Genomic DNA, 19,461 nt, shown 5'->3' on the forward strand with positions numbered 1-19,461 from the left:
TACATAGGTGGCTCTTTGGTTTACCTGAGTGATTTTGTGGTTTATTTTATTTTCTGAACAAAAATAGGAGCATTTGAGGCCTCAGTCCTAAATGCCCTCTCACTCTAATTCCCAAAGGCATCAGCAGTCTGACCTGAATTAGACAATATTCAAAATCCCTAACCCTGTGATGACATGTGGACAAAGATTTTCTTCTTTTTCCTCTCTTCCTTCCATTTTAATATTTCCCCTACGTACTAATTCTATGCAACAATATATTATAATGTTATGCACATATGTCAGTTGAGTTTTCCTGTGCATTAAACTATCCCAAAACTTAGAGACTTAAAACAACAACACATTTCCATTACAAATGCGCAAAATCTAGTATATTTATTAATCTCTGGTTTAAAATTGTAATAGCTATGGTGACAGTCTTGGTCCTGTTGGTATTTTTCTGTTCTAGGCACTATTGTCACCTGTCTTTACATTAGCATATTAGTATTAAACTGTGCTTGAATGTGGGAAACTGTGGTTGTGCCTGTCTTTTTTAGGTGTTTGCCCAGTTACTGTGAACATGGCGGTGAATGTTCCCAGTCCTGGAACATCTTCTCCTGCGACTGTGCAGACACTGGCTACGTGGGAGCGACTTGCCATTCCCGTAAGCCTCACGCCGCACTGGGTTTTGTTTCTGTTCTGATTCACACTTAGTTTTCTTTTCCTTTTCATTATTGTGTGTCCATGTGTCCATGTATATGCTGCAACCATGTGCTTGAAAAAAAAAAACAAAAGAGAATGTATGTTTTAGCAAACAATGTTTGGCTGATTTATTTTTTTATTTTAATTTTTAAATTTATTTCTTTCTCTCCAGCCCGTCATTGTTTGCACTTGCTGTGTCTGTTCATCTTCCTTGTTTCCTTAGGAGGCACTGGGAACTGAACCCGGGACCTCCGATGTGGGAGGGAGGCTCCTAATTGCTTGAGCCACCTCTGTTCCCTGCTTTGTTGTATCTCTCACTATGTTTTTCTTCTTGTGTGTCTTATTGCATCAGCTTGCTGTGCCTGTTCATCATGCCAGCTTTCTCTCTTCTTTAGGAAGCAATGGGAACCGAACCAGGGACCTCCCATGTGGTAGGTGGGAGAAATACATAATATAAAATAGAATAGGAAAAAAGAAGAAAATATCAAGCAGAGGGAAAATAGGTAGAGGAAAATAAAATAGAGTAAAAAGAAAACAAAGTATAGCATGCATGATGTAATGTCTTATTCTTTTCCTCAAGTTGGGCCCCTGTTTTAGTTCTCAAAAGAATATCTGCCAAAGATGGAAATGTGATGAGGTAGCAGATTTTCAGAAAGTATTAAATTAAATAAGGAGAGTGTCACGAGGAGTACTCAATAGGGAGGTCAGGTGGCAGGGTCTTGATGTCATGAGAAACCTCCAGGTCTTTTGGAATCCCAATACTCTTTGATGATGATGATGATGATGATGATGATAATCTTGGCATTGGCTGGGAATTCACAGTATGCTTGCAGTGTTTAGAGGTCTGCATGTTTTAACTCATTCTTCCTCAGAACAGTCCTAGGAGGACTGACTAATTTGGGGTTAATAAAGTTTCATTAGCTTTCAGATTTGCAGGGAACAATTCTTAAGAAAAGAGGCATGCTGTTCTAAACAGAACACGTGCAGTCAAGTGGTGATGGTAAACCCCGGCTCTGGAGCCAGACCGCTGAGCTTGAAGTTCCCCTCTGCCACACACGAGCTGCTTGACCTTCTGCAGACTACGCAACCTCTCTCTCTCCTCTAGTATAAGCTGCAGATAATAACAGCACTTATCTCCTAGGACTGTTTTCAAAGTTTTTTTTTCTGTCAAGTCAACCCATGTAATTTAGATTGAATATTAAAAATCTACCGTCTACAGATGCTAATCCACTTTCTACATTGCAAACCATTAACTGCACAAATAAGATATTCAGTTATGAATCAGAGTAACTAGAAATTACAGAGAGACACATTTCATATATATGCATGTCTTCCTTTGAATATCAGTGTTATTGAAATAGCATTGCAAAGCATTTAAAGATTATTTTGAAAATAAACTTTTAAATATTGAAGGAGAGTTGTTGCTTTGTGAAATTCCTCTCATTGAAAAAAAAAAGGCATTTCACCTGTAAATTGTTTTATGTAAACAATGGATGTAATTACTGAACAATTTAAAATGTGTTTACAAAGTGATTATTAGATGATTGCATCAATTCGGGAAGTTAGGCCAACATTCTTCAGATGTTCAGACATTACACAGCAGTACCCTCAATAAATTAGATTAATTCCAGTTGTGGTGGTTTTGAAGAGTCTCAGATTTCTAGCACTTGTAGGATTCAGAGCCACAGGTGTCCCAGTGGTACCTCTAGCATGTCTTCTCTCTGTGCTTCGGAATCCTCCTGCTTTCTGGTTGAAACAGTAGAGCATTCCCGTAGAGAGGATGTAGCTAAGGAGAGTGCAGAATGAATGTCACTGGGGAAAAATCACATTGAGGGATTCATTCCACCGTCTTCTCTTTCTTCTAACTGATACTCTGCAGCTCTGTACGAGCAGTCGTGTGAAGCCTATAAGCACAGAGGGAACTCTTCAGGCTTCTACTATATTGACTCAGACGGGAGCGGCCCACTAGGACCATCTCTTGTGTATTGCAATATGACAGGTATGCTGATAAGCTTTCATGTAACAAGGAAACCCATATAATTGCCTGTTAGACATAAAACCCTAAGGGGGAAAGTTGAAAATTATCTGGTTGGCAGCTTTATTGAGAGTATGCATTGTAATGGTAAAGTGATGGTTAAGTAAAGCATTAAATATACGACTCAAATTATCACTAAGAGGTGATAATTACAAGTTATGTCATTATTTGCTGGGAAGGTGATTTCTTATGGAACAACAAATAATAAACATGTGCTTGCTAACCTGAAACAAGAAAGGTTAAACTCTATTGCTTAGATCATTTCCGTAAATGTGAAGGACTTAGTGACTTTTTAAGTGTATTAAAATGTGCCATTTATGTTTCCTTAATCTCTAATCACATGAATTTTTCTGGGAGATAACATGTTTCTAAAGCATACACACATCATTTATGTAATCATTTTGCTCATATGTAACCATGCATGAGTAATATTTCCTTTTCCCTAGAAAGGTAATGATAAAATAACTGTGTGGTGGATAGCAACACATAGACATATCATGGACAAGTCTTTTACTGCTTTGAAACTTTTTAATTTAGTGTATCTGCTCCTTTAAGTACAGGTTAAGAGGACCAAAACATCAATACACACTATATCAAGTGAATGAATAATAACTCCTTGATATAGTGTGTATTACTGTTCACCAGAGAAACAACACTGACAGGATGTGTTGGGGGTGGATGGTGTAAATATTAAGAGATTTATTATAGCAGTTGAGTCCCATGACCATACGGATTGGCAAATCGAAGTTCTGCAAGACAGGCAGTGAGCTGGAAACTCTGAGGAAGGTGAAATTGAATTCCTCAGGAGAAGCTGGCTGACTTAAAAAGAGGCAGGGATTTTTTCTGACTTCTGAAATCGTCATACTGGCTTTAAGTCCTCAAACTGATTGTATGAGGAAACTCCCCTCATTGTAGAGGGCAGTTTCCTTTGTTGATTGTAGATGCAGTCAGCTGCAGATGCCATAAACTAATGATGTAAACCCATCTACAAAACACCCTCACAATAACAGGCCAGTGCTTGCTTGACCAAACAAGTGGACACCATAGTCTAACCAAGCTGCCACATGAAATTATCCATCACAAATGGATATAAACTGTTTATATATATGAACATACAGTTCTATCTATTTCTCTATAGCTGTATCTGTGTTTGTGTCCATACCAGTAATGGCTCCTGCATACTAACATAACATTATAAACAACAGAAAGGGAGTGGCCTTCCTTTTATAAAATGGCTTCTGGGGTCTCATTCTAACAGGTACTTTAGCAACTGCAGAATTTAACTGCAAATTCTGAGGAGAGAGTTATGAAAATCAACTCTAGACGGTACAAAGGTAATGATAACTTGGTATAATTTGGTTTGCCTGTTACTATAGCTATTGTGTCACCTTGAAATGGCAGGTAATTTTCACAGGAGGAGAACTGTTTATAGGTAAACTTATGATGATGGTTTGGGAGTAGCTTAAGCATCCTCATGCAGATTTTATACATACTGCCACTTTATTTGTGAAACAGAATCTGAGCATTTTGGCAGTAATCATATGATTTGATCATAATTGGGTCAGATGCATCTTGCAGCCTGGAAAACTGCCAGTGAATGTGGTTCTGAAAACCCTAGAGTTCTCAGGGCATCACGCTGGACGTGGGCTCCTGGTTTGGGTTTTGGGACAAACATTTTAACATGAAAACTGACCAAAATATTACAGCAAGGTGGTGGAGATAAAGACACTGGCTTACCTTTACTGAAAGGCATAAAGATGTCAATTAATATATGAGGAAATAGCCAAGGAGATCCCTCAAGAAATTTTGACTCTAGTGGGTTAAATAACTGATAAAGAATAGGTAATTCTTATTTTGCTTTGCTTTCATTCCCATGGGTCAAGTGAAAGAAAAGAACAGAGAAGCCTAAGAAAGATCCTGGCATCCAAATAATTTATTTCCCATCAATTAAGTACCTTAATTAGGTACTTAATTATCAGTTAAGAGGCCCAGGGCACACTAAAGATTTTCATAATTTTTTTGTCAGTTAATCCTATGATCAGGGCATTATGTACACCCAAAATTCTGTAATCCCCAGAAAAGTGGAAGTGATGACCACTGGGTCTTCCTTGCTCAGTCAGAATTCATGTACAGGAGCACGGTCAAGTTTATAAAGGCATTTGCTACTTAGAGGAAGAACTGGGATCTTGTTGCTGGATTGTCTGCAGTCTGTGGGTCTAATCCAAGAAAGGTGTTTAGTCATTGCGCTTTAGTTCTGAATATTTGTCAGCACCTCGGACTGTACAACCGGTTCGAATGCACTTTGTTTTCACACTTTATCTGCACAGGGACACAACTTTGATAATGACTGGCATGATTTGACTCCCTGCAATTGCTGTTATCCAGTGTGATAGATTGAATCCTGCCCCCGCATAAAGACAGGCTCAAATCCAAACTCCAGTCCTGTGGGTATGAACTCATTTCTAAGTGGGATCCTCAGTGACCCTGCTCAGGCGAGGTCAACCTGAATCCAGGTGAGCCAATCTGGTAGGACTGGAGCTCTTATTGGGAAATCTGGGCTTAGAAGTAACTGAAGTATAGGAGGAGACAGAGACAGATCACCACGTGACAGAAGCAAGACGGATTCCAGGACACCACTCCAGAGCCCTCTAGAATCAGAGAAGGCATAGTCTGCGAAAGGAGTGAGTCTGGGCCTCCAGCCCCCACGCCCTGAGCCGAGGAATTCTTTTTTGGCCAGCTTGTTTATTGGTATTAGCAGACCTGGCCAACTAAGACGCCCAGGGACCTTCTCTCCTTCAGACTGAATCTTTTTTTTTTCCTCCTTAACTTTCTTTTTATTATTTTTTTATAATTACTTATTTTTTTAATTTTTAAAAATTGTATTGTTATCTATTTTCAGACTGAATCTTGGGGTCGCTGCCCCAGGGCCTAAGGGTAGTTATGTTCAAAATGTAGAAAAAGCAAAGGAGAGATGTTCAGCTTTTGATGTGAATCAAGTTAGACTACTACAGGGTGATGTGTGCGCAGGCTTTCATCACCCACCCTTCAAGGAGGGCACGTGAAGGCAATTGACTGGCAGACCTTTCTGGTCAAGGTCTGGGAATGGTCTGCTGAGGACGTAGATCCTTTCCTTCCTCAGTGCGACAAAAAGAAAGTGCCAGGCCAAGGCATAATACTGAAGAGTTGGCCACAAAGCGTCTACCCACGTCCTTCATTCACTCAACACGTTACTCAGCACCTAGTCTGGGCCAAGCACTGCCGTGAATAGGGCACGAGTAATGCAGAGCTGTCTCCCTCCACTTGTGGAGTGACTACTTCTGTAGGGAGAGCCAGACCATCAGCATTAATTAATTTAAAATGTAGTCTGTCGGAAGGCAGCAGAACTGTTAGAATCTGTGACACCTGAAACTCAGAATTAAAATTCTCTAGCTCTGTAAGTACTGAAATAGGTGCATGAATTCCAAAAGACATCTCCATGCACCATCTTTTAAAGAGGCTGAAAAAGAAATCAAACTCCAATTAAGACGATGAATGAGACTAATATAATTAGAACTAAGGTGGATGAGAATCCAACATAATATTATCTGTATTTTGGAACTTTAATTTCTATGGAAAATCAAGGATGAGAAATTAATTTTATCTAAAATCTAAGGAATTTTCTGTGGCCCACTATCTAATTGAAACTATTTGGTCAGTTTATTTGACAAACCTAACTCAGATTTCTTTAACATAAAACCTAAAATAAGAAATAAGGTCTTTGTATTCTTACAGGTTGATGGAATACCATGATGCATTTTTAAATATCTTCTAAGCTCTCTAAGTTTAAACTTTAAAAGTCCTAAGACCTTTAAACTATAAAGTGGATCCTCATTATTCTAGATACTGTATAATTGTGAATTCACCTATTCACTAAGATTTATTTGTGACCCCAAAATCAGTACTCACTGCACTACTATGGTCATTCCCAGACATGCACAAAGTGGCAAAAAATTTGATGCACAAAAAGACTCTGCCTTTTTCTTTCAGCTTTGATATGGCAGTGAATATTAATGTCATATTGTTCACATTTTTGTGCTTTTTCTTGGTGATTTCAGTATTTAAAATAGCCCCTAAGCATAGTGCTCCAGTGCTGTCACGGGTCACTAAGCCTTGTGGAGAATTTATCTGTTCTACACAGAGAGTACATGTTAGGTAAACTTCATTCAGGCTTGAGTTATAGTACTGTCAGCTAAAGTTCAATGTTAGTGAGTCAGCATTATGTGTTAAATAAGGTTACTCTATTAAGAAACATACAAAAAACAAAGTTCTGTATTGACCAGTTGATAAAAATGGACCACAGGAACCTACCCCTGTACTTCCCCTGGAAGCAGTGGTTCAGTATTTGCTAATGCAGTGTTCTCCAATGATCTTATAAAACAGAACTACCATGAATAGTGAGAATCGACTATATATGCATGTGTGTAGTATGAATAATATATAAGTAACATGGGCAATAATTTTAGTGCTTCATATGCCCCCAAAATTGTTTTTTTAACTTTTTGTTTGAAATACTTTCAAACTTACAGGACAGTTACAAAAGTAATACCACCTCCATCCAGAGAACTCAAGCACACCCCAACCCCCATGTGCCACTGATTTTGATATTTTGCCAAATTTGCCATATCTGTCATCAGTGTATCTGTCTATACTGACATGAATATTTCTTAAGAATAAAGATATTCATTTATGTAACCACCCCAAATGAAATTATCAAATTCAAGAAATTAACACTGGTATACAGCTTACTGTCTATATTCTGAGTTTTCCCTATGTCCCAATAATGTCTCTTTGAGCCATTTCTCTTCCCTTGCTGGATCCCATATAGGATCATGTATTGCATTTAATTGTCATTATCTTCTTAGTTGCTGTTTTATTCTTATTTTTTAAATTGTGGGGACATAGATACAACCCTAACTTTCCCATCTCAACCACTTGTAAGCATACCATTCAATGAGATTAATCCCATTCACAATATTGCGGTGCCCTCACCATCTTCCATTACTGTAACTTTCCCTTCTCCCCAAACAGTAACCCACACCCATTAGGCATTAACTTCCCATTCCTCATGCTGCCCCCACCACTGGCAACCTGTACTCAAATATCCATCTCTCTGAGCTTGCATTTTCTCCAGTATTTTCTTTGTAATTATCATCGGGCTTAAAATTAACATTCTAAATCTATAACAATCTCATTTGCTTTGATCCCAATTTATCTTCAGTAGTATACACAGATTATTACCATACCATTCTATCCCCCCAACTTCCTTTAATTCTTTTTATTTTAAAGATTTATTTATTTCTCTCCACCTCCCCTTGTTGTATGGCACTCACTGTCTGGTTTCTGTGTCTGTTCTCTGCATGTTCTTCTGTGTCTGCTTTTCTTCTCTTTAGGCAGTGCTGGGAACCAATCCTTGGACCTTTCGGAGTGGAAGGAGACACTCAGTCTCTTGTGCCACCTCAGTTCCCTGGTCTGCTGCATCTCTTATTGTCTCTCCTCTGTCTCTTTTTGTTGCGTCATCTTATTGCGCCAGCTTTCTGCATGGGCCAGCACTCCATGTGGGCCAGCACTCCTGCATAGGCCAGCACATCACCCAGTTCAGCATTCTGCATGGGCCAGCTCTCCACATGGGCCAGCACTCTGCTCTGGCCAGCTCTCCACTCTGGCCAGCTCACCACATGGGCCAGCTTGCCTTCACTGGGAGGCCCTGGGATCAAACCCTGGACCTCTTATATGATAGACAGGAGCCTAATCGCTCGAGCCACATCTGCTTCCCTTTCTGCAATTCTTGTAACAAATTACATGTTACTACAATATGAATATAAAACCACCTATTTATCACTAAATTTCATGCATTTTCCTTTTAGATCCTGTATGAAGTAAAAAGTGGAGTTACAAACCAAAAATACAATAGTACTGTAATTTATATCTACCCATGCCATCATCTTTATGGGAAACCTTTATTTCTTCAGGTGATTTCAGTCATTGTCTAGATCCTTTCCTTTCAACCTATGAAACTCTCTTTAGTGTTACGTGTATGGGAGGTCTGGTGGTGATGAAGTCTCTCAGCTCTTTTTCTTATTTAGGGATATCTTAATTCCTCCCTTATTTTCAATGACAGTTTTGCTGGATATAGAATTCTTGGTTGGCAGTATTTTTGCTTTCAGCACTTGAAATATTCTTCCCAATGCCTTCTTGTCTCCATGGTTTCCAATGCATATATTGGCATACTTGATAGTATCCTACAAGTTCCTCCCATTCTGTTTACTTTTCTTCATTCTTTTCTCATTCTTCTCTTTAGACTGTGTGATTTCAATTGTCTTACTTCAGGTTCACTGGTTTCTGTTTTTCCCACTCCAATCTTCTGTTCAACTCCTGTAGGGAATTTTTATTTTCTCTTACTGTGGGCTTCAACTTTCTTTGATTCCTTTTCATAACTTCCATCTTTCTATTGATTTTCTCTTTGTACCCTGCTGATTTCCTTTAGTTCTTTGTTCTTGCTTTCCTTTAGCTCTTTGAGCATGTTTAGGGCCATTAAAAACATCTCTTGCCTTGTTTGTCCCAGATCTGTTCCTTCTCATTGATAGTTTCTAATGCCTTAAACTTCTCCTTTGCCTTAGCCATTTCTTCCTGTTTCTTTGTATGTTTTAGAACCTTTTGTTGAAATCTGGATATTTTGATATTTTAATTTGTTATCACTGCAATTTAGACTCTGAGTCATCTTTTCCTTAAGCTTGTATTTGGCTGGTGTTATGATAGTACTTTCCTTGAATTCCAGGTGATAACAAAAAAAAGAAGAAGATGAAATAAAGAAAACACCTTTTCTGGTCTTTGCTGGTTGAACCATATGAGTTCTCTTCTTCAGGGATTGTCCATTCAGTGAGTTTTGAGAATAGCTGCAGGCCAAAGTGTTCTAGCCTCCCCGATGCTCCCTGTGCTGTGTCTTGGATAGGTGCCTGTGGTCCTAGTACTTTCCCCATTTATCTGATTCTAAATGCCCTGTATTCTTTAGGAAAAAGTTTCCTCTTGGTCCTGAGTACTGTCCTGTATGACCTGCAGCCAGCAACTGCTCACCACATACAGAACAGTTTGACTGCCCTCCCACGGCATGGTGGAGGAGAGTTCTATGAGCTGCCTTCTGCACAGAAGGAAAATTCTGGGATGACAGATTCTGGGATGAGGAGTCCCTCGAGCCACCACTGACAGATTGTTCAAGACATACGTGCTCCTACTATGTGCGTGAGGGTTCCTCTGCTGCATCTGGAACTGGGACCAGGGATCCACAGTAGAAGTGCAGGCTGACTCTGTGCCAAGTCAGTGAGGGGTAGGCCAGGGGCTACCAGAGCGCCAGAAGGTCCTACTGCTTTTAGGAAGCCTTTTACTTGATTTGATGCTCACCCTGTTGCTACAGTCCTTTAATTGATTTCAGAAACTTGGAGAAAGATATTTCTGCCAGTTTATGTTGATTCTTCTGCTCAGGAGCAGAACCCTGGAGCAGCTCAGTCTGCCATCTTGAATGGGTTGGGCCCTGCAAATTTTTAAAAAAGAATAATCAATAATTGTGTACGTTCATATTGCATTGCAAATGAAGAAACTTAATTACAGATCATTGCATCATAGTGCCTTTTGTGTAATTAAGTTTTTTACAGAAATTTGTAGTTCCCTAACTCTCATTTATAAAACTACTAAAATTACATAGACTTGCTTCATTTTGTTGAGAAAAAAATGTTCTAATAGATTAGGATTGTGATAGAATATCAAATGGATCATGACACATATAGAAAAAACAGGACCTATAGCAGGAGGTAAAATATTTTAGCAAAGATTTCTAAGTATTTTTAGCAAACTCAGAGCCATAAGGGAGGCAATGTGCTGAAGACAAAGAAGCACAGCAGTCAATCCAGTTGGCCAATAAATATACCCAGAATCTATACGATAAAATGCTTAATGAAAAAATTTAAAAATCCATACTGTTGCTGGGGAAAACACAAGGAGTGCACCAAAGTTGTAGCTATAAGTCATCGTCATTTACCAATCAGCAGCCATGGATGAAGAAGTGAAGGCTCTGAAAGGGCATGACAACTCTAGTTATTGGTATATGAAGAACTAATACCTGTTTCTGTTCTCACAGCCTGGAAATATTGCTACTATGAAAATATTCTCTTTATGATGATGCAAGGCCTGTAGACAATTAATATTCTCTAATTATTAAAATAATTTTCTTTAATTTCTAAAATAAGCAATAGCACTTACAAAATATGCAAAAAACAAAACTCTAAACAAATGCCTGAAAATGTATCCTTGATAATAGCCTTGAAAAATCTAGTGCTAGTAGGAAAGGACTTTTCCTGTATGTACTTTAGGACCTTTAGTACAAAAACAAACAAAGCAAACAAAAGAGTGACAATATAAAAAAGTCTGTTGAATAGATTGCTTATGGCATTTTTAACAGATTAATTCCCTTGCTACATGGAATAAACATGACATAACTTCCTTGATGGCAGGATAAGAAATGTGAATGATGTGATTTGACAGGGCTGTTTTTGCCAACCCTTAACACAGTCTGGTTGTCCTTCTATTTAATGGTTGTGGGCTTTTGAAACTCTGGATATCAAGCCAGTCTCATGGGAACAAATGTTGCAGGAAGAAAATGAACTGCTCTTAGAGCCGTTACACTCAGCTTTGAGTTCGTGAGAGTCACCTGGGGAGTGTGAGGAAAGTGCTGACCTGGTCTGAGCACACCCCCTGCCCGTCCCACTGTCTGATTCTGAGTCATCAACTCAATAAGTCCAAAGTCTAGAACTTCCTACTCATTTTTGTCACAATGCAGTCACTTCATCATAGTTACACAAACCAAGTTAGCAGTTTTTAAGCAGCTTGTTTTTTTCCTATTGGGAATCATGCAAGGCTTCCAGCAAAACCGTAGTTGGAAAAAAAGCTTAATGGAAATCAATTTGCATTATTTTTTAAAACTTCCTAATAAAATAGGTACTGATAGATCCATACTCCTGTGCTTTTTATGTTTGCTTGATTATTTTTGATAGCTTTTTCTGTCTTTTTCACCTCTCCTGGTAGTATTCATGTTTCCCCTTAATCAGTCAGCTTCTTTTCCAGCCACCCATTCAATGCATTTAATCATTCAATAATTCTGCATATTTATCTTAAACTTCAAAGTTCCAGGTACAATGCTGTGTTTGAGGAACAAAGAAATGAACTGAAGTGAAATGAACTGAAGTTATAGACCTTCAGTTCAATGAGGTAGACAGATACTAATTTTTTTTTTATTGATTTTGTAATAATATTACATTAAAAATATATATGTGAGGTCCCATTCAACCCCTCCCCCCCACCCTACCTCTCCCCCCCCCCCCCCAGCAACACTCGTTCCCATCATCATGACACATCCATTGGATTTGGTAAGTACATCTTTGGTCACCTCTGCACCTCATAGTCAATGGTCCACATCATGGCCCATACTCTCCTCCATTCCATCCAGTGGGCCCTGTGAGGATTTACAATGTCTGGTGATTGCCTCTGAAGCACCATCCAGGGCAGCTCCATGTCCCAAAGACGCCTCCACCTCTCATCTCTTCCTGCCTTTCCCCATACCCATCAGCCACCATGTCCACTTTTCCCAATCCAATGCCACCTCTTCTATGTGGACATTGGATTGGTTGTGTCCATTGCACCTCTATGTCAAGAGGAGGCTCAGATTCCACATGGATGCTGGATGCAATCCTCCCACTTTCAGTTGTAATCACTCTAGGCTCCATGGTGTGGTGGTTGTCCTTCTTCAACTCCATCTTAGCTGAGTGTGATAAGTCCAATAAATCATATTGTAGGTGCTGGAGTCTGTTGAGGCTCAGGACCTGGCTATCACATTGTCAGTCCAGAGATTCAAATCTGCTAAATATATCTTAAACCCCAACATTAACTGCACCTCCATCACCTTAGCATGAAAGTCTTATGAAGGAAGATCCCATCTGAGTCCAGATTCATCACACATAAACACCAGTTCCAAAAAGGGGCCATCTGACCTGGTAGTTAACCCCATCGGCCATGACCATAACTCCCATGGGTCTCTTTAGCCCTCGAAGGAACCGATATCTGGGGGTTGTATCTGCTTTATCTGTCTAACCAAAAGTTATTGTGGACATTATTTGCTGTTTTAAATAGATAGCAACCTTTGATAGAAATTTATCTGGAAGAGGGTCTGAATGTGGGTTGGAGAGAGTTTCTTTCAGTAGTAAATGCACAGTCACTGTGAGAAGTATTTTGCATTGCTGAGAAAGGACTCTGGTGATTTCATTATTCCCTGCTTTGCTCTTGAAAATTGAGGTTGAGCTTGGCTTGGCATAAGCATGTTATCAATATGTGGCAATTTTTGCTTGTAAACAGAATTTTTGACAGAAAATTCTATAATGTTGAAATTTTTAGATTTCTAAAATAGAGAAAGATCTGCTCTTTAATAATTGTCATATGTCATGTCCCTGCATCTTATGTTTGAATTGACTTTTACATAGAAAGACTCTTTCCCCTACCCACTTAAGGGACATTATTCTAGCCTGCTTCTAAGGGTAGTTCCTAACACAGGCATACGAAACTAACAGAGCAAGTCTCTGTCAGTACTTCCAAGGGGGAACAAAGACAAATGCTTCAGGAAAGGTCATTTTCCTGCTCTTTGGGCAGCCATGCATGAGGGCTTGAGCTGCTTCACAGAGGTGAAGGCCTTCCCACTAGACAAGATGCTGAAGTCTTTATGAACACTAAAAATATGAACACTCAGAAAGCAACTCAGCCAACAGTGTTCCTGGTTAATGACCTCAGCGTGCTCAGGTGGCAAAAATGGTAGATTTTCAGTCCTTGGATACAACGTGACCCATTTTGGCCATTTATCAAATATGGAAGCTCAGAAAATTGTATTGGCTTTTCCAAAACCATAGCCTAGAGTCCATATTTCCTGATTCCTGCTATTCCCTCCAATATCTAATTTCACAAGCATATCCATCCTGTGCTCCCTGAGGAAATTGATTTATTATTGTGCAGTGTGCTGAGTTTAACACAGGGGGAAACACTGAAAATAACACCCCCCATAATTAGGTACTTGTGTACTCTAGGCCTGGGTCCAAGCACATGTGTGCCTTATCCCAGCATTTCTTAGGGACAACAATTCTCAGAGAAACAGGTTAGTGTTCAGCTTAGCCTCATGGATCTAGGAGCAGCTGGTAGTGTTTTTGTCAGCCTGTCCTTATTTATCATCATGAATTCATCTTCTTGACCAGTCCTTTATCTGTAGATACAGTGTGACAAGTTAAGTAGCTATGCTTATTGTCTCCCCAACCTTCTCAGAACTTGTGCGCCTCTTTCCCATCAGAAGCAGTGGAGGAGGCTGACCTTCAGTTCCATAGAGAGCGTTCAGGTATGAATTGGACTTCATTTTGGGCATCTGTGGGAAAAGGGAGCATGAGGGATAGGTACACCAGTTATAAAGGCATCAGGGTCTCCTCGATGAGGTCTTTATTCTTATTTTTTCTTGGGGAGGTGCAAATGAGCATAGATGGTGTACTTTGGATTTAAGTGGACCCAAAAGTGTGAAATAAAGGTCTGTTTCTTTCTTCATCCAATTGCCTGTTTCCTTATAGAAGAATCCTTGCATCATTCAAAGATAGAAAGTGTAGGAAATATTGCAAATTGCAAAGCACATATAATTTGGCAAAATAAACAGAAACTAGGTGTTATATGATATGATGGGCCAGTTTTGTTATTGATATCCCAATTAACCAAAACAAACCATCAAGTTAAATTGGCTGCATGTTCTCGTGTGTGAACTGTAGAGGTAGACCAGTAGTCTCCTTGCTTGAGTGCAGCTCACCTGGATTGGAACTAAAGTGTTTTGCTTTGGTCTGTTTCCACAGTAGTACAGAAATCTTTTAAACTTTATCTGGTACTGCAATTAATTTCCTCAGATACAATTTGATTCAGATTACAGTGAGTAAGAATTATATACTCCTCCACTGTGCTAATCATTTACCTTCCTTGGTCTGTCTCCTTGTCAAGGGATGCTAAGGCTGTATTATATGATCTCGAAGTTCCTTTCCACCTAATATTTTTGATATCTATGAAAATAATAGGTTGTAGTTATATTAAGGAAATATAATGTGTTCTGCTTGTGGTCTTTCCAAAATCATACTATAAGAAGCAATCATTTAAATCACTCCTTTTTTTTTTTTTTCCAGAAGAGCAGTTTTAGTGATTACTTTCAACCTTTCCTCTCTCTTTACCTGAAAAAAAAGTTTCTATTACATTTTAACCAAGCAAGACCACAAATCAATCATAGTGACCCCTAACCAATATGACCTATTCAGGTGCATCACTTTTCTTTATGCCACAGACTGTAAGAGAAAATGACAAAATGGCATTGTAATTGTTGAGCTCCCAAGCCTAACCCAGCCTTCTACATGATTCCTCTTACTATTGTTTCATTCATTAGAAAAAATCCTAAGGATGAATTTAAGTAAATAATTGTAAAAAATAATGTCAGACCCATTTAGGTAATTTTCCTATGAAAATGTTAAAATATAAAACATCTAGAGAAAATATGATTAAAATGGGAAATCTATGGAATTCAAGTAGCTAGAAGAACACTCACAGCCTCTTTTAGTGAGTACAGAGAGGATACAATCTATCTAGCCTTTTATTTTAATTGAATATAAAAACCGCATTAGTCATGCGGACTCAGTTTATTCCTGCTCCTGCTTAGTTGTTTGTATATTTTATGATGCTCCTCTCCCTAGGCTCTGTGGCAGAGTTATTTCCACAGCTCTCATGGCTCTTTTTCCTGTATCTCTGGTTGTATTTGATGTGTCAGGGTCCTGTGAGCACCATGTGGCTGTTCAATTTGTCTCCTGCCAGATGGAGAAGAGAAACCAGGCAAATATTCTCCATGGTGGGAGCAGAGCCTGGTGGGGGACTTCTCAGTGGATTCCTTGTAATAAAGTGGAGATTTTTAATGCTATTTGTGTAGGAGCTATTAAAAATAATAAACTCCACATGACTGTTTCTTGCCCCTCAAATTTAGAAAGTTTATATGTAGACCGCTCATTTAGCCAAATGCAATTTTATGGAAGAAGTTATGTGACTTGACCTTATAAATATAGTTCAATTAGGTAAACTGCTGCTCAGCTTTTTACTCACTGAACATGGGCCTTCCATGCTGTGGATGTTTTTATACCTTCCTGGTGTTAGATTTACTTGGGGAAAAATAAAGGAAGTCCAGATGTGTTTCTTCTATTATAAATATTGTGGACTACATTTAATTAAAAAAATTCTTTCAGTTAAATATCAATAATGAATATAACAGAGAAACATTAGAATTTGCCAGGAGACATTATGAAGCTGTAGGTTACTTCCAAAAAGAGTTAAATCAGATAACCAAAGGCATTTTGTTTTGGGGTGCTTCTTCAGTGGATGGACAAACACTATACATTGCTGACACAGTATCCATCGATTTTAATAAAACATTTCCAATTTTGCATGTTCGTGTAGGCTGCTTGTTCCCAAGTGTATCTCTCGTATATTTAGTTGAGAGAAATAAATGCTCAATCAGATGAGGAATGTGCTTATTAGAAAGATAAATACATACCAAATATAATCGTGAAAGTTTGGCTTATTTCTTATAGTAATGCAAGGGGGAAATGTAAGAGCCCAGAAGTTCTATTTATACTATGGATCCTCTAGCATGGAACTTTAAAATCACTAAATAGAATTTCTGCAAATACATGGTAGTACAAATTTCAGTAAAGAGAATCCCTAATATTTGCATTTTAAGAATGAATCCCATTTATGATTAATCCAATCTCAAAAAGATCTGATAACTACAAAAATATCAATTGAGATCAAAGATGCTTGTGGTTTTGTTTGTTTGGTGTATTTCAGCCTCTTCATGTCTCCTTTCTCTCCCCTCTCCCACCCTGTTTCTGCGCACAAGACACCACATGGACCTCAGTGCAGCACAATGGCTCCCAGTTGACCAGGGTCAAAAACCCTGATGGAGAAAATGCGCGTGCCATGGTTTTCAAGTACACAGCCAACATGAACCAGCTCCAGGCTGTAATTTATCAGGCAGAGCACTGCCAACAGGAGCTGGCTTTCCACTGCAAGCAGTCAAGGCTTTCAGCTCACGTAGGTAAGTACTCGGCTATCATGGACTTTCATTCCCTCCTACCACCACCTCCTGCGACCCCTGACCGTGAAACTAAGCTCACAAAGTGCTTTCCCCGAGTGCAACAGCCAAGGTCAGCATGTGCTGCTCTTTGCTCAAAGCCACGACTGTTCTGTAGTGTTCTTCCAGACTCATCTGGTCACCTGAGCAGTAAAGACCTCTTTAGGAGACCTCAGGAATGCAGAGGATTCGCCATGATTTAGCTGTACCTGGGGCATGAGTGCTAACCACCGTGTGGTTTAGTTTTCTGAAGAGGATTATTCCATGAGATTCTTCCTCCTGGACTGAATGCAGTGATTAGTGTCTGGGGTAATTGTTCGTTAGGGAACAATGTTTGTATCATACGATTCTTTCAGGACCCAAGACAATGAACCAACTAATAGTCGATTTTTTATATCGAATCTACCCTTGAACAGCCCTTGTTAGGTTTGGCATCTTCTCCCTTTTCAGGATCTCATTTTTGACAGAGTACCAAACCCTGCTTCCTTCATGGAAACTCTGGTTTTCTGGAGGCCGGCCAGCCCCTTGCCTGATCAGGCACTTTGGCAGGTAGAGAAGGCAAGGTCCTTTGAGTTTAGGTGCTGAACCTGTCACTCATCCACTGTGGAACTTGAGAGCTTGGGAATCGTGGAATCTTCTGAGTCTTCGGAGCTAAGACAATAATCTTGCCAGGACTTAACTGCACAACATATATAAAGTGCATGAAGTAAATGCTACTTATTCTCAGCTCTCTGGTTTTTTGAGGAATTAGTACTCATTGCTAGGTGATTTTTTGCCAAATAGATCACCAGCCAACAACTGTATGTTCTCCATTGAACAAGGAAAATAATTCCAGGGGAGAAAATCCTTTCAGTGGAATGATGTGAGTTGGACTGTTTAACTAGGGAATACAAGACAAAAATGGAATAGTTCCAGAGTCAAACGATAACAGAGTCAGAAAACAAAATCACCCAGTAGATCAGGAAGCAAAAGCCATACGTATTGGCATATAGTTTATTCCAGGACTTGAGCACACCTCAGATTGGTAGAGATTTCACTCATGGAAGGCCAGTGTTAACCCAGTAATTTGCCAGCGATTATTCCACCATCATATTTTCTGTATGAATACATAAAGCAGTTAGAGCAGTAACAAAAAAACCCAGTATTTAATTAGGGTTGGGTGATAAAGATGGAAAGAGAAAAGAATTTTAAGTGCATCAAACACATTGTGGAGAAAATAAGGGAACTTCATTATCTATGTTTGCTCAAGTTATATGCATCTGTTATATGCCGTCACTGGAGAATTTTTAATATAAACTGAATTTAGACAAATTCAGTACAGACCTGTATATTTCCAGAAGCTATTAATTAGGGTAGAGATGAGGGAAACAAATAGTGTAGCCTGACATTCCTTACAATTGTTGCACTCATTTGCAATTATATTATCTATAGGCACAAATGTGTGTGCAGAGCCTCCACGTTACCCTCCTGTGAAAGAAATAAAAACAGCCAAAGCCTTCAGCTGGAACCTTCATCAGGGTGTTGCACTGTGAGGAGAGCAAAGGTGACCCCAGTGTGGAGAGCATGAAGCTTAAGAAATGTATAAGGTCACTTAGGGAATGCCAGTCAAAATTGTTTCATTCCAAGATATTTTCAAATTATGGGACACTGAGGTTGTGCTATTCGTGGAATGAAAAATAAGGTTGGGCCACAGTTAGCAACCATTGTGTGGTGGTGTTGGGTTTGCAAGAGGGGTGGAGAGGATCAGCTGGGACAAAGGACTTGTTGGGGCCAGAGGGACATTTTGAGTCCTTCAACACCTGTGGGACCTCTGTCTCAGAGACTGAGCAGTTCCCGGGATATGCCCCTGGCTATCTAGAGAGGAGGGTGTATGACAGCAGGTTTTGAAATTTGGGGGAACTATTCAGCGCCTATATTCTGAATGCTAAAGTCCCTGAGCACTGCCATTGTGACTGGACAGGAGGACAGACAGACCGGGGATAAAATGTTTGAGAAAGTGGAGCTGCTTTCCCTGCTTATTGGTGTCCTTCTGCTCCCTGTCATTTCAGCTTCTCATTCTTCTTTGTGTTTTTCTTAATTATGTCTCATGCAAATTCTCTAGGATACTCTTAAGAAATCTTGAATGGAACCAAAGGCATTTTGTGCCTTTAAAACCACTGATTGTTTCTAATATTAATGAAGATGATGAAAAATTCAAATGCAAACACATTTGTGCATTTGTGTTATAATGATTTCTTTGCTCTTCAGTACATGACTGAAAAAATACTGAATAATTCATTTTCCAAAATGGTGTTTTGAAAAATACCTATTAAATATCTGTCAAACTAAAGAGACCTTCTACCCCTTAGAGAAAAGTTTTCAGTGCATTAAAAAAAAAAAAAAACCTAACACACTTGATAGTGATTTCTTGGCACACAGCTCACTCCCTGTGCTGGCCGTGGGTGGTAATGAATTGCAGTCGATATGTTTACAAGCTGAAGGGTTGTCAGCA

General features: G+C 39.2%; 1 protein-coding gene across 2 annotated transcripts in view; it reads left to right on the plus strand.

Moving 5' to 3' along the window:
* The window catches only part of LOC101418024 (contactin-associated protein-like 3), a 216,109-nt gene that overhangs the window by 135,008 nt on the left and 61,640 nt on the right, over positions 1–19,461 (plus strand). For both annotated transcript variants that reach the window (XM_058301400.2, XM_071216563.1), the window contains exons 11-13: positions 534–640; positions 2,558–2,677; positions 16,737–16,934. In XM_058301400.2, coding sequence (XP_058157383.1) covers positions 534–640; positions 2,558–2,677; positions 16,737–16,934 — 425 coding nt within the window. The remainder of the gene's footprint in view (positions 1–533; positions 641–2,557; positions 2,678–16,736; positions 16,935–19,461) is intronic.

The sequence above is a fragment of the Dasypus novemcinctus genome, chromosome 8, assembly GCF_030445035.2.
Source record: "Dasypus novemcinctus isolate mDasNov1 chromosome 8, mDasNov1.1.hap2, whole genome shotgun sequence".
NCBI classification, from domain to species: Eukaryota; Metazoa; Chordata; class Mammalia; order Cingulata; family Dasypodidae; genus Dasypus; species Dasypus novemcinctus.